General features: G+C 46.6%; 1 protein-coding gene across 1 annotated transcript in view; it reads right to left on the bottom strand.

The window, feature by feature from the left end:
• CREG1 (cellular repressor of E1A stimulated genes 1) overlaps positions 1-15430 on the bottom strand; it is a 67764-nt gene that overhangs the window by 11966 nt on the left and 40368 nt on the right. The window contains exon 3 of the mRNA XM_069635935.1: positions 1244-1436. Within this exon, the coding sequence (XP_069492036.1) occupies positions 1251-1436 (186 nt within the window). The 3' untranslated portion in view covers positions 1244-1250. The remainder of the gene's footprint in view (positions 1-1243; positions 1437-15430) is intronic.

The following is a 15430-nucleotide window of genomic DNA, read 5'->3' as shown; positions in this document are numbered from 1 at the left end:
ACTATAGCCACTATCTTCATCTGCTACAGCAACTACCCGCGCCACCCCTACTAACACAAGCTCTCTGGAAAGCCCAAACCCTCTGATAAAACTAATCATTTCAATGGTTATATGTGATTTTATGTAATTAGAAAGCAATAATTTTCAGCAAACAAAATCTAAAAATAAATAATTTAGTTTTTTGCCCTTCTTCAGCCACCTTTTTTAAAAATACTTTTCCCCCCACACCTAAAACTACTATTCCCAACCACATTCCATTCGTCTTCTAAAATGTGTTACTCCCCCTCCCCTCCAATGTTTTGGGTTCATCTAAAATTGCATTCGATAGCATCACTGTATACCCACTTCAATTACCATCACCCTACAATCTCAGCAGTGCTGTCACCTTACCCTGGGTTTTACCCACTACATCATCACCACCACCATCATGGCAGCCTTTCACACTGCCTCTCTCACTTACTCCTGTCGTCCATCCAAATAAGGCGAAGGCGTTGGTCTCGGGGTTAGCAAGGACGCTCCATCAACACCCCTTCCGTTCTCCAATTCCACTCCCACATCCTCGGAGCATATCTCTGTCCAGCTGCCTGCTCCCACCATCCATGCCTCCAGCACACACTAGGCACCCTCACCCTTCCCTGATCTGGACCTTACACACCGCATGCACCCAGCTGATGGCACAGCCTTCACAATGGGCAATCGCAAACTCGCCCATATTTAAAGACCCCAAATCTCCGACAACTTACTAGTCAACCTATGTAGGACAAGGAATGAGGATGTAATGTCAGTTCGGTGTGCTTTATAATGTGAAGAAGAGTGGGGGGGTTAAAAGGGGAACAAAACAAAAACAGTTATTTGGGCGGTTTGGAAGACGGGACCATATTTGGGACTCTGAGGCCCAAACATTTTGCTAGTGCCGCTTCTCCTGGCGTAGGTTTGGATTATGTACAATATCCCTGTTGCCTATGTTGTTCAATTGCATTTTTATAAAAAGGTTAGCAGCATTCCTAAAATAGGGGAATGGAGTGATCAGGACATGAACTACCTTTTTTTTTTAAAAAATACATTTCATATTTAATTAAGCCTTGCATTTGCATCTTTATTATGGTGTTTTAAGGCTTGTATAACTAACCAAAAAACATTAATTTCATCAACTAAGGATGGGGTGAAAAAAACAACGTTCTAAAACTATGTATTATGGTAAATAGTGACGAAAGGAAACCCAAGAAGAGAAGAAGATACTTACATTCACACTATGGCTTTGCGCTGTAATATTCGGTTGGAGTCACGATTTTGATCCCGCCAAAATAATCCAGCACCCAGATATTGGTGATGTTGAGTTTGGCAAAGAACCAGCCATGATCTTTAGGCCAGGTGACCATCTCCGGGTGGCGACTAAACAAAGCCAACTTTGCAAAGTCCACTTCTGTGTCGTTCACCTGTCGAACAGCAGGAAACATTAACATAGGACACCAAAGCAAACACATGAAGCGCATCATCGGCTGATTTGTTCCAGCAGCTCATAGCTCCAGCGATCACAACACTTCAGGTTTCAGCCGTCATGATTGGATTCCCTCCCCTCCCCTTCGCTTCGCTTCTCCACAAACATGCAACCAGTAGGAGTTAAAGGACAGATACAAAATGAAAGTTCCGGGGAACTTGGTTTGCTCTCTAGCGCTGGCATAGATGCTACAAAATGGAAAGTAATTGGGCAAAGTGTCAAAAGAGATTGATCAGGAGACAAGCAAGCTACTTCCGATTCCATAGTAGGGTTATTACATAGACCGTAGAGCATGGATGATGACATGCAACCATAGACAGATCAAACACCCCAAACACCCTAGGGAAGGACCCACACAATGTTAACAGTTGCATCCTTAAGTGTGGATAAATATATATGTCTGTTCTAGATCCGTTTTTATTGCCACGCAAAAAGAGAGAGAAAAAAAAACCCCGTAGTTATCACTTTTCATTATCCAAATGATTTTATGAAGACTGTAAAAATGTCGCCTCAGCTAAATTCGGGAGGGTTCTGTGCGTTCATTAACTCGAGAGGTGGTCATTGGATTTGCTGTGCGTCAACACTGCATTATTTTCATAGGGCGGTAGTCTCCAAAAGGTGCTGGTGTGCCAGCTGTTCATGTTGGAGTGCTCTGCAGGGCGATCCTCATAGGATGCAAACTAGAGGCTGGTACGCCTGGACGCAGACCAGAATCGGTTTGTATACTATATCATGCTGTACCGCTCTCTCTCTCTCTCTATGCACTGTCCTCCAATTTGCTTACTTTTAAGTATATATCTTGTTGTTGTAATCAAACCTTGACTGTATTATATTTGTGTAAAGTTTTAACCATGCAACCCTAAGCTGAAAAAAAATTAAGGTTTCCTGTGCCCTGATACCCTCGGGTCTGGCACGCATTACAAATAAACAAACAAACTACTTGGTCCAACCTCAAATTTACTCTGGATTAGAGACTTTCCAAAAGCAGCACATATAAATATGTTATTTTGACAACATAATACCAATTTTTTTTGGTGTGGCCAGAGCACTCGCTCTACTGGGGTTTAGGGAATTATAGAAAGATAAAAAAATAAAGTTCTGCCTTGCTAACTGCATTTTTAATAACTACATCGTCCTCGTTTAGACCTAAAGAATGCCAAGTCTCCAAAAAAAACAAAGGCCCAAATTGAGCACTATTGAAACTTTTTCGAAAAGGTTGGGGAATGGCAGCACACTTTCAGTCAAGGGGAACTTTCTACTTTAAATCGCGATACTAGGCAAGAGTTACTTTAAATAAAGAACATAAACCAAGTACTGTACTGATTAGCTGGCGAAATACCCCCCCCTAATCCCAACTAATAAGCGGCATACAAGTAACATGTATTCCCTAAAAACAGGCAAATCTCCCACAAGTCATATGGGCTGTAAACATTTGCCGAAGAGAGAAATAGGAAACAGACACTTAAGTCAGCCACCCTGCTTCCACCTACAGAGCTCTACAACTATGTACAACCAGGGCCCTGGGGAGAACAGATGCAGCTTTTAATGTATATGAATTGCAGGTGCAAATGAATAAAAATAACAAGATGTGTTTTGGAGTTGAAAATATATATATTTTTTTTTTATTTCAACTTGGGGATGGGGGGGGGGGTTCACAAAGAGAAAATCATACTCCTAAAAATCATTTTTACTCCCAATTCAAAAACCAGGGACTTCAACATTCCCACTTGAAACTGTTCCATGGAGCCATGCCCCTGATGGAAGACTAAGGACGATCCCAACCATATAAAAAAAAAAAAATTTAAAAACAAAAGTGCACAATGTGAAAATGTAAGCGCCTACATTAGCGCCAATTGCAGAAATGTACACTTAATCTGCAGCATTCTCAATTCCTTCTAGAATTCCATGGAATGTGTGTAAATCTAGCACCCCGCGATGACGGGCTGCTCATTCAGGCCATCATTCCCAGTATGTTGGGAATGGTGAAAAACGTGGGATGTTTGCCTGGCAAGCTCCTCAATAAGGGTGTCCTCTCTTTAGTCTCAGGAGTTTAGCTTTGTGGTAACATGCTCACCTTGGAAGCAAGAGGACATGGGAGCACAGGTTCGATCCCCGGCCCGCGCATTGAAACCTATGGGTATTAAGCGTGTTATAAATAACCTACCATATCATAACCAAGTAGGGCATTTGATTAGGGTCTACGCCAGTGAGGTTTTCCACATATGGGGTCGGCTGCCTCCATTACTCAAGACGGCCAAGCTCAAGAAATTGCTCTAAGGTTACGCTCGCCTTGCCATACAAGTTATGCCTTCGTAGTATACAATGGATCTTGCCCCCTCCCCCACTTACTGAAGTGCATTTTTTGAGAGCAATAATCACGACCCTCGAATCTAGGTTCATAATGTGAAGGTTTGTTTTGTGAACATAGACAAAACTAATTAAATGTTGTCTAACACCATATGAAAATACAATTCACGTTAAGGAACAAGGAGTGGTGTGGGGGAGGTGTGGTGGTGGATGGTCATGAGGGGGTACAGCTGAATGAAACCCTTCAGAGTAATGAGAGACCCACATCCCAGGGACTATTCCAACATGTACACAGAGGGAGAAGCAGCCAAACATCCTCTTAGGAAGTTAGCGTTCTGTGCCCTCGTGATCCGTCAAAGTGATCGAGTTGGTCTGGAAGGATGACCCACATTTTGGTGCCTTTAATTGCAAGCACTTTGTTGGCGGGAACGAGCTTCAGGTTTGAAGGCGAGCATGGGCTTGGCGGCTTCTTATGTTGGTAGTGCAGTCGGCACTTAAGGATGTAGTATGGGTCCCTTCTAACGGTACCATGCAGGTAGCCTGGAGTTCGATCCTTGGGTCAATTATTGGTCACCAGCAGGGCCTCGACAGGGTAGGGCCCACCCAAAATCTGTAAATGCCCACTCAGCAGCACTGTGTGGGCATTTACAGATGTCAATGTCTCTGCGGTGGGCCCAACAGCATTAGCTTCAGGCCCCACTTGGTCAACAATCCTGGCTTCGCCTCTGGCAGAGGGATTCCATGGCTTGGGTGAGGTGGCCCCGTTTGCTCAGGCCAGACATGATCCTGGCTGCTCTATTCATCATCAAGTGTAGTGGTCGGCACAGGTTTGTGAAACAGGAAAGGTTACACGTGGTACAGAAGGAAGTTTGTGCAATTGAATTTCTAGTATTCTTCAATACAATATTTAATGAGTGCATTAACATATGTAATGTGATAAAAAAAAAGTGCACCTGGCTAGGCCCTGATACGCCTAGGTGGCTATGCAATGATATTTCACAAATAATCAGGGTGGGATATCACATATAAAGTCCTTTGATGTATTATACACTCACAAATCAAATAACAGAATTCTTCTCCTATTGGGTCAACCAAATCTTGGACCCTTGATTTGGTATTTGACAAATGAATTTCCTCAAATTTCACAAGACAACCCAAAAACTGACATTCTTTCAATTTAACAACGTGGCAGTACCACTGTGTACCATCCAAAAGGATTAAACTCAAACAATGCACATTTTCGATCATTCGTGATACCATATTTACATACCGATGTGCTCTCCAGAGCAAGATGCATATCTGGAGTACCAAACAAAACACAATGGGACATAAAATAACAGGGAGGTCGACACTAATGTTTCGTCCAAGTAAAGCTATTTCTTGAGGCTTCTAGTGAGGGTGGCCTTCTTCAGGATGTCAAGTAAAATCGGCTGTCGGTGGCGCAGAACAAAAGCCAAGTAGTACCACCTGGCGAACGTGCACTTCCTATTCATCAACCAATCGCCATACATGCGGACACCATCCTCACTTTTGCCGACTTCAGCAATTAAGCTTCTTAGGTCTGACACACAACTGAATAAAAGGGGAGCAGGATGCCAAGAGGTGTGAAGAATAGTGTCACAAGAAAAAGCAGCACAAAGCAGTGGAGAGAGCACAGAGGTAAGCAAAAGAGGCGCTGAGGTGGTAGAGCGAGGAGAGAAAGAGCAGATGTTGGAGAATGGCAAGAGAATGAAGCGCAGGAGGTATAAGAGAGAAATGGGGAAAAAGGAGGGAAGGTGATAGAGAGGAGAGAACGTGGAGCAGAGGTGGAAGAGAGAAGGGTAAAAAGGGGAGTGAAGGTGGTAGTGAAAAGGACGACATGAGGAGAGGTTGTAGAGCGAGGAGAGAAAGAGGAGCCGAGGCAGGAGAGCGAGGAGAGAAAGAGGAGCCGAGGCAGGAGAGCGAGGAGAGAAAGAGGAGCCGAGGCAGGAGAGCGAGGAGAGAAAGAGGAGCCGAGGCAGGAGAGCGAGGACAGAACGAGGAGCAGGAGAGAAAGAGGGGCAGGAGAGCGAGGAGAGAAAGAGGATCAGGGGCAGGAGAGCGAGGAGAGAAAGAGGAGCAGGGGCAGGAGAGCGAGGAGAGAAAGAGGAGCAGGGGCAGGAGAGCGAGGAGAGAAAGAGGAGCAGGGGCAGGAGAGCGAGGAGAGAAAGAGCAGGAGAACGAGGAGAGAAAGAGGAGCAGGAGAGCGAGGAGAGAAAGAGGAGCAGGGGCAGGAGAGCGAGGAGAGAAAGAGGGGCAGGGGCGCGAGGAGAGAAAGAGGAGCAGGGGCGCGAGGAGAGAAAGAGGAGCAGGGGCAGGAGAGCGAGGAGAGAAAGAGGAGCAGGGGCAGGAGAGCGAGGAGAGAAAGAGGAGCAGGGGCAGGAGAGCGAGGAGAGAAAGAGGAGCAGGGGCAGGAGAGCGAGGAGAGAAAGAGGAGCAGGGGCAGGAGAGCGAGGAGCCGAGGCAGGAGAGCGAGGACAGAACGAGGAGAGCAAGAGGAGCCGAGGCAGGAGAGCGAGGAGAGAAAGAGGAGCAGGAGAGCAAGGAGAGAAAGAGGAGCAGGGGCAGGAGAGCGAGGAGAGAAAGAGGAGCAGGTGCAGGAGAGCGAGGAGCAGAGGCAGGAGAGCGAGGACAGAGCGAGGAGAGAAAGAGGAGCTGAGGCGGGAGAGCAGGTGGGAGAGCGAGGAGAGAAAGAGGAGCGGAGGCAGGAGAGCGAGGAGAGAAAGAGGAGCAGGAGAGCGAGGAGAGAAAGAGGAGCAGGAGAGCGAGGAGAGAAAGAGGAGCGGGGCAGGAGAGCGAGGAGAGAAAGAGGAGCGGGGGCAGGAGAGCGAGGAGAGAAAGAGGAGCGGGGGCAGGAGAGCGAGGAGAGAAAGAGGAGCGGGGGCAGGAGAGCGAGGAGAGAAAGAGGAGCGGGGGCAGGAGAGCGAGGAGAGAAAGAGGAGCGGGGGCAGGAGAGCGAGGAGAGAAAGAGGAGCGGGGGCAGGAGAGCGAGGAGAGAAAGAGGAGCAGGGGCAGGAGAGTGAGGAGAGAAAGAGGAGCAGGGGCAGGAGAGTGAGGAGAGAAAGAGGAGCAGGGGCAGGAGAGCGAGGAGAGAAAGAGGAGCCGAGGCAGGAGAACGAGGAGAGCAAGAGGAGCCGAGGCAGGAGAGCGAGGACAGAACGAGGAGAGAAAGAGGAGCTGAGGCAGGAGAGCGAGGACAGAACGAGGAGAGAAAGAGGAGCTGAGGCGGGAGAGCGAGGAGAGAAAGAGGAGCGGAGGTGGGAGAACGAGGAGAGAAAGAGGAGCAGGAGAGCGAGGAGAGCAAGAGGAGCTGAGGCGGGAGAGCGAGGAGAGAAAGAGGAGCGGAGGCGGGAGAGCAGGTGGGAGAGCGAGGAGAGAAAGAGGAGCGGAGGTGGGAGAACGAGGAGAGAAAGAGGAGCGGAGGTGGCAGTGAGAGAAAGGAGCAGAGCTGGTAGAAAGAGTGAGGAGGAGCAAAGGTGGAAGAGAAATGAGCAAATGCATTAGAGAGGGGGGGAAGCAGTGGTGGAAGAGACGGGCGAAGAAGCGGTGGGGGGGCAGGGCAGCGGTGAATGAGAAATTAGCAGAGGCAGCAGAGAGGGGGGGATAAAAAAAAAAAATTAAAAAGCAGAAGCTCCCCACACTTTAGGCTCGGTCAAGTCCAATCCACTGCCCCATCCCAATTCAGCTATATTTATTAACGAGAAGTAAACCTGTACTTTGGCTTACAGTTGCCTTGAGTCCTCGGTCAGGACAGTAAGTATAGGCGGACCAAGGTGTAAAATACTAGTGAGAGGGCTTGCATAGTTCGTGTGCCTGCTGTCGAGATATGCTTTAGTCCTGAAGATCTCAAACACTTGCGAGTAACCTGCATCAGATTGCAACAGGATAGCTGCGCTACACTCCACCTCCTCCAGGGGGCGTGCAGTGGTAGTGTCTGCACTCCATGGTGGGTACTATTGCACTGCACTAGTTTAACCTTTGCTCAACGCCACTTGATGAAAATCAGAACATGTGTGCCAGTCAGGAATAAAGATCTCTTTTCCAAACAGAACGGCTGCAGAACAGCAGCAATTAAACAGCCGGGCACAGAACAGCAGAAATTAAAAAGCCAGGCACTGTAAGAACGGTGGCATTTGCCCTCGTGGAACATGCGTGGATTTAGCAGATAGTCGCAAGTGGGACGCACTGGCAGGATGTGTATGTATTACTGTCCTGGAAGTAGACAGCAAAACTCTGTGTAATGACTTGCAGGGCATGGAGTCATGATGGACCGGCAAACAATGTGAAAGTGGCCAATGGAAAGACAGAGGAAGGATGTGGGCTGCAAGCACAGGGTGCCATGGAATTAAGATCAGACATCAGCAGGAAAACACAGCATTGGTAAAGGGCAAAGGAACAGGGCAAGCACAACTCCAACCAAAGGAAGGCTTAAACCTCAGTAAAAGCTGTGGAACACGTCTGCCAGGGATGCTTGTAAGTAACCGCTCAAGACATCCATCAGACATTCCTCGCTGGACTGCACTGCAGTTTCGAAGGAAAAGAGGTAGAGCCATAAAACGAGGACCCCAGAAGCAAAGTAAAGGCTTGTTTCGAAGACTCTAATTTCCGTTCTTTGGATGCTTTTAGTTGCGAATTGAAAACAGACACAGGACGCTTCACTGCCCATCTAAAGTCGTGGGACTGGGTACCCTGCAGAAATCATAAATGCCCTCAAAAAAGCCCCAACAAATATTTGCTGACTTTTGCAATTCTCGACAAATGCAAAACCCAACTTCCTTTTCTCTACAGACCATCAAGAGGCGTGGATGAAAGCAATATGTGACATGTTGAATACTCCCAGAAAGCATGATGCCAAGGATTGCACAAAGCATTTCTACCATAAAGGCATGCCGCACACATGTGAATGTGATCCAGGGAGGTCAGGAATAGATCTAAAGCAGCGGCTAATTTATTTATTTAATCTATTTCTAAAGCACTGGAGACAAAGGCCCTGAGGCATAAGAGCGCTGCAACAAGACAAAAAACAGATAACAAAAAGAGGAAAGCAGAGTGTGTCAGGGATAGAGCAGGAGCTGTGGTGAGTTAAGCATCCAGGCAATTATTAAAAAAGGACTGTTTTCAGCTTTCGTTTAAAGATAGAAAGGCTCGGCAGAGCAAGATGTCAGGTGGACGGGTATTCCACAAATGCGGAGTCGAAAATGGGAAACAGCCATTCTGTACTAGTACGAGTTTGGCTTTCGGAACCCAAAGTAGCCCCGAGTTGTTTGACCTCAGGCAGCGTCTGTCAGGGAGCCATTTCAACTGATCTGCCAGGTAAGATGGACTTTGACCATAAAGGGAGGAGTGTGCTATGCAGAGAGTACGATACTGGATTCTCTCAGCTTCCTCTATGCAGATGACACATGATCATATCTGCATAGTCCCATTAGCGCCGTTACCGCACCACCTCCAGACAATCAAGTTCACCCTTGCCCACACCTAACAGACTGCTAGCACACTAGTCCAGACGGCTACCAATGATGGCCCTGGCCACTGTGGCACATCTCGAGTTGTCTAGGAAAGGCCTAATCTGTGTTATGAGTTTAATCTAGTAAGAGGGGTTGGAAACCAGACAGCCAATGTGACGTTTCATAGAGAGCTCTTGGTCAAAAGTCACTACTAGGGTTTTTTTTTTTAATGGTGGGGTGGAGACAACCTGCTATTTGAACATGTGCATAGGCTCCATCTAAAAGACGCAGTTTGGGGCCTGTGCCTAGAATCATAATCTCAGTCTTGGCATTAATCAGGGCTAGTTCGTTCAGTGCCATCCAAGGTTAAATGAGATTGAAGGTACCATTGATGACTCCGGAGTCTTTTATATAGTCACCTGGAAGTGGGAACAGACACTGGGTGTCATCAGCGTAGTCTAACAGGTACCCTCTGCGTTTAAAAGATCAAACAGGGTGCACATAAATAGGTTAAACAACGTAGGAGAGAGGCGGGAACCCTGTGGCGCAGCACTGCACTGCACTGCACTGCACTGCACTGCGTACTCATCCAATTCCAGCTTGGGAGGATGCTGCCACAAGAACCAGTGTGGAAAAGCGAGTAAAATATATTTTAACTCGCAAAAGGAAACGTTTTTTGTAATTATTATTCACACACATTAAAAGGTGCATGTCTACTTCTTCTGAGCAGGCATTTCGTTTCTTCCTGTGGCACAATTTGCACTACTGTTGCAAACATATCCTTGAAGTGTCAAAGCCCGGGCACAAGGTCCTATGTATCCGTTTCCATTTTGGGAGGGCATGGGAGTATTTTTACTTCCCACTTTTATTCTTTGGCAGGCAGTGAAAGTGGCTGATACACCACTTATATGTAGGGCTGGTTGTGGCAAGTCTTTGCTCACTGTGGATCACCAGATTGTGCAGCTCTCTAAAAGTGACGTGTGTCTACTGCCTGCTTTGCCAATTCAGTCATTGGCACTGGATGTGCTTGCCGCTTCGTCCTGCGTAGCTGGTTCTTGTTAAGATGTTCGCCACTTAGACCATCAGGAGAAGAACACCTCGGGATCCGTTTTGTGTTCTTGTGGTGTTCCCATGAGTGGTTGTGGGCTGCTGCTTCCTACTTTTCATTTTGTTGGTCTTGAATGCACTGAAGCAGAATGGGTGACTGTCTATACGGCTGACACTGCTCCTGGGTCTTTTGGCAAGGTTTCCTCTTGTGAGGACAGTGCCAGTGTGTGCCTGAACTGGAGCATATTATTCCCACCATCTCCATTCTGTTGGGTAGCTGTGTTCCCAGTGGCTGTAGCGAGTATTTTCTGGCCCATGTATGCGTGTTACTGTCAAGCTGTTTACCTCATCCCGCTGTTTATCATTTTCCAGGATGGGGAGGTTTGTCTGTCATTTGCTGGTTCTCGTTTGCAGCCGTTTGTTAATTTCTTGATTGTTTTGGTCAATCTTGCAGGTGTTCTGTTGCGTTCTACTTATGAGGTCAGTTTCCAGCACTGCGGCGTGGCACTTTAGCCATTGCTTGTTTTCCTCGCTGCTGGCACGAGACAGGTCTCTGGCGAGCTGTTATAAAATGCTTGCATTAGGAATTGGGCTTACATTTTTACTCCCTAAAATAAATTTTACTCCCAACTTAAAAAAAAATAAAAAAAATATATAGGCTGTAAAACGCTCCCACTTCTAATTCGTATCTAGAGCACTGGCAACAACTGTGCACAAGCGGGACAGGAATGAAAGAATGTATCAAACTCCTCAGGAGAAGATTTCCAGCCACAAAGATACAACTTTCAAACCTGGAGAACACGCCTCCTTATGCAAGCAGCCTCGACCAAGAGAACGCTTGCTTGGGAATGCCAGCGGTGCACACTGCACACACCCATGACCTCCAGTATAGGTAGCAACTACACACAACATGCATATAAAGAACAGAGCAATGACAATGTTTGCCAGGTTACCGAAAGACACCTCCCTGGATTGGAGCCTCTGAGACAAACAACTGCAAAAAGGTACAACAGGTGACCCAATGACTCAACAAGCACCCTCAAAGAACACAAAACACCCTCACCCAGAAGCAGAGACTTCCATCACAGCAGGAACAAAAAGGGAGTAGCATGCAGCAGTCGCACCCCTGCCATCCACACAGTAGGATTGCCATACCACCTGCACGGACTAGGAATGACAACCCATAGACACCCATCCCAGTATGGAAGGGGCAGAGACAGAAGGAAGGGGTGCTAACAGCCGACAAGAATGTCAACAACAAAAAGAAAAACTGAATGCGCGTTTTGTGCGCATTCGTCATAGAGGAAACCTTCGAATCCCATCATTCCGAACAAGGTGGTGGGGAGGTGTGGGCGAAGGGGGGGTGGGGTCCCCAGACTTATATTACATATGGGGGGGGGGGTTCCAGACTTATATTACATGAAAAACTGAGGACACGTGTAAAAAAACATTTTAGATATTTTCAAAATGCACAGATGTCAGCTTCACTTAATTGAGACTTGTTCTTTTCAGCTGTGGTTTTTTTTCACGTAGATCCGGAAGGGGAACCTTTTCGGGACATACCAGCAGCAATACAGTCTCCCACATGGAATCAAGTGAATGCAAACTACAGTAACACCCAGGCGCACAATGTCCACTCGCAAATAGAGAGCGAAAAGTGGATTGCGACGAGCCCCTGCTTTGCAGCCCAACATTGCCATCTAGCGGGAGAAGTTTGACGGCAGTGTTTGATGGAAACCTCTTTTTATCGTTTAAATATAGCAGAATTGTGGCTATCAGTTGTCAGTGTTCAGTGAAGTACGGTGTACACACGCAGAACTCGCTTGCAGTTGTGTCTTTAGAACAACTATGAAAAGCCGAAACCCAGTGTGCAGTCATGTGCTCATGCTGATGTCACGCGGCAGGGTCATATTCAGTGCATGCAGTGTGTAGGCATCGAGTTTGAGGTGCACTGCCTCCATTGCGGGACATTGTAATATGCGGTACCCCAGTACAGTGTGGGTTCTGCATGATGCACACAAAGTAAAGTGTCTTGCATCTAAAGCCGTGTGAACATCCCGTGCTCTGGGTAGCCATGTTTTGCCCCTGCAGAGAATGGCTCTGGCAGCATGCAGCGATTGTAGCGCAAGATGCAAGTCTCTGGCAGCGTGCTATGCAGCGCCTGCAACACTCGGGCCATGAGACGCAGTCTCCATGCAGTGTCGTATGCAAGGGCACATGGGTATCTTTCTCTAGGTTGCAGTGTCGGATTGGCAGTGCGGTAGGGATGCTGTGTTTAAACTACTGTGCCTCCGGGGCATGTCACTGGGTGGACTGCAAGCAGGCAGTGTAAAATGCAGTGTCTCCTGCATGCTGTGCAGCTCTTATGTCTGATGCTGTGATGGGACAGCGCAATAAGTCTCGTGTGAGGCATATACATCGAACGCCGTACCCAAGATGCAGACAGCGGAGTCAGTGCCTCTAGTGCCAGGTGCAGGCTTTATGTAGATAGCAGTTCACGCTGCCTGCTATGCCCAGTGTAAAGCGTGCGGCTTCCATTTTGTGAACAAGCAGGCTGTTAAATTGGATCTGTACGAATTTCGTACACAATCATTTCAGATCACTTTAAGGTGTACCCTATTGCTGAAGCTTTAATTATTTATTATTAAAATATTGTTCATTTATAACGCACGTAATGCCAGCGAGTGGTTTCTAAGTGCGGGATTGGGATTTGAACCTCTGTTGCACCTCTTTGCCTTGCTTTCAAGACAAGCACGTAGCCCCTGAGCTATCCTGCCTCCTTTGGCGCACACGGGCTTGCGACACGTCATCCACCACACTGCTTTCACAAATGGGGAAGAGTGAATTGTACATGTAGCTAGTGGTCTACAACTTGCACCCTGCTCATGAGAACATTTTACAACTTGGGGAAAATCTGGACCAACTCCGTGGATGGAAGCTGTGAGGTTATGTAAAAGGAAGACTTCAGCAACAGTAATATGCACATTTATGAAAGGTATCGCACAACATACGGGATTGCATTGCTGACAAAAGCACATTTGAAACTATTAAACAATGCAAACATGTGCATGTTTACACGTGTGTACAGACATAAATGTCCATGAATGTATGCGTTTGCATGCAAAGGTTAGTATGGGTGCTTACATAGGTTTATTATGTATATGTGAGTGAGTATTTAGGTGTACATGTGTGTGTCTATATGTAGGAGTTTGAAACGAGACAGACTGACATGCAACACCTTGGGTCGAAGTTAGGATTGCAAAAGCAGGAGCTAAACACAGCTCATGGGCATCCAGCATTAGCCAGTGACCAGGAGCTTACACATAAGAGGCAAACTAAGATTTTGACTATTATTTATGACCCTCTTATGCTTTAAATGTTGTATAGATGTGAATGAATGTATTTATAAATTGTCCCAAATGCACAGTTAAAATCATAGATGTGTTTGCACGGCATAAATTGGTCTGGGGCTTCCTGACAGAGACAGACAGACAGAGACACACACCCCCCCCCCTATAAAAAGACATGGGGAGGGGGCAAACCCTGGGAGGAAATAACAGAAGCCTCCTCCCCTAAATAACAAGTCCCGCACACATTTGGATCAGTATATCCAATGAGTTACTGGATGTCTACCTCCGCACCCCTCACTCACCCTCCCATGGACTCGGCCTTCTTTGACGGAGATATTATTGGGATGGGATTTAATTGCCCATTATATTTCAAAGGCAGAGGCAAATCATCATGTACATTGATAGGAAGGACCACACAGGTGCAGACTTGGACTTTATCTGAACCAAGGGAGCAAATACCTATTCTTAGGGCATTCACCCCACCAGGATAAAGCACCAAAACAGCACTAGCAACACTACCACTACCACCACCACCTCAAATGACACGTTATTAAACCGGGTTAAGAACGCTGCCTTGTAAATCCTAAATGGGAGGATGAAATAGGACGCCTTCGGACGATTTACTTTTAATTCAACTTTTAAATTCAAGAGCACCAGCATAGTCAATGACTTAGCGTCTCGTCTCCGTAATCAATGTCAAGGAGCAAGCACCACTCAAACACTTCTGCCCGCTGGTAACAGACCTGAAGAACTAAACGAGACTAGCCACCCCAAAGAAACTTTACAACACCCCCCTAGACGGTTTGCTGAGCAGGAGAGTAAAGCAAATGCATCCCTATGCAGGTCAACTAATTAAATATAAGCAGCGCGTTCCTCAAACCGACAACCAAACCCCAGCCCACATAACCCAAGCCATGAACTGTGTGAATAAAATATTCATTAGGCCAGCCCGACACACAAGTTCTAAAAACAAAAATATAATGTGAACACAATATGGTCAATTGGATACATTGTTTGGAAGGGAGAGAAAAAGCAACAAAATGTTAAAATCTATCTTACTTAAATCATAAGTACCCAGCGCGCCCAGAGCTATGCTTAAAATATCTCTGCACACTCAGGGAATATAAATGAACAAAGAAGAGGCCAATTGAATATATTACGAGAAAAATGTACAACTACTCCTTCAGGGAACTATGAGAAAAGCTTAAAACAAAGAAGAGACCTGCTAGACCGATTACTAATGGCTAAACATGGACAGACTTCTTTAGAAACATACGCCAAGGCATCCTCAATGAACTCCTCACAGAGGGCCAGTGACATGTTCTGACAAAAGGGAATCTCCTGGAGGGAATCATTAAACCGCATAGACCACCCATTTAGGAGAAAGCACCCGAAATGTAAAATCAAAGAAATCCTAAATGAGATACTCAAGCATGCCTGCCTCATTCCAACTTCAAAAAGAGCGAGTGAAATTATTCGTCATCCTTCTACCATCTGGTCACTTCCCAGACATTGGTTTTGAAATGTTCATCACCCCCACACCTATACAGATGGGGGCACCCTACATCCAAACAATTGCAGACAATTTGTATTAGCAGTAAACTATTCTGAAGTCTCATGAAAAACTATTTCTGAACTTCCTAATAGACACTAATATTTTTACATACGAGCCACATAGGATTCCTAGCCAAGTGCAAAATGGCACACCATGTCTGATCAGCAAATATGTAAAGAACAAAAACAGGTGGGGAGGCGGGGCGGGG

This window comes from Ambystoma mexicanum, chromosome 7p, assembly GCF_040938575.1.
Source record: "Ambystoma mexicanum isolate Mex_15411 chromosome 7p, UKY_AmexF1_1, whole genome shotgun sequence".
NCBI classification, from domain to species: Eukaryota; Metazoa; Chordata; class Amphibia; order Caudata; family Ambystomatidae; genus Ambystoma; species Ambystoma mexicanum.
The sequence above is the reverse complement of the archived record's forward strand: the minus strand, read 5'-3'. Positions and strand labels throughout refer to the sequence as shown.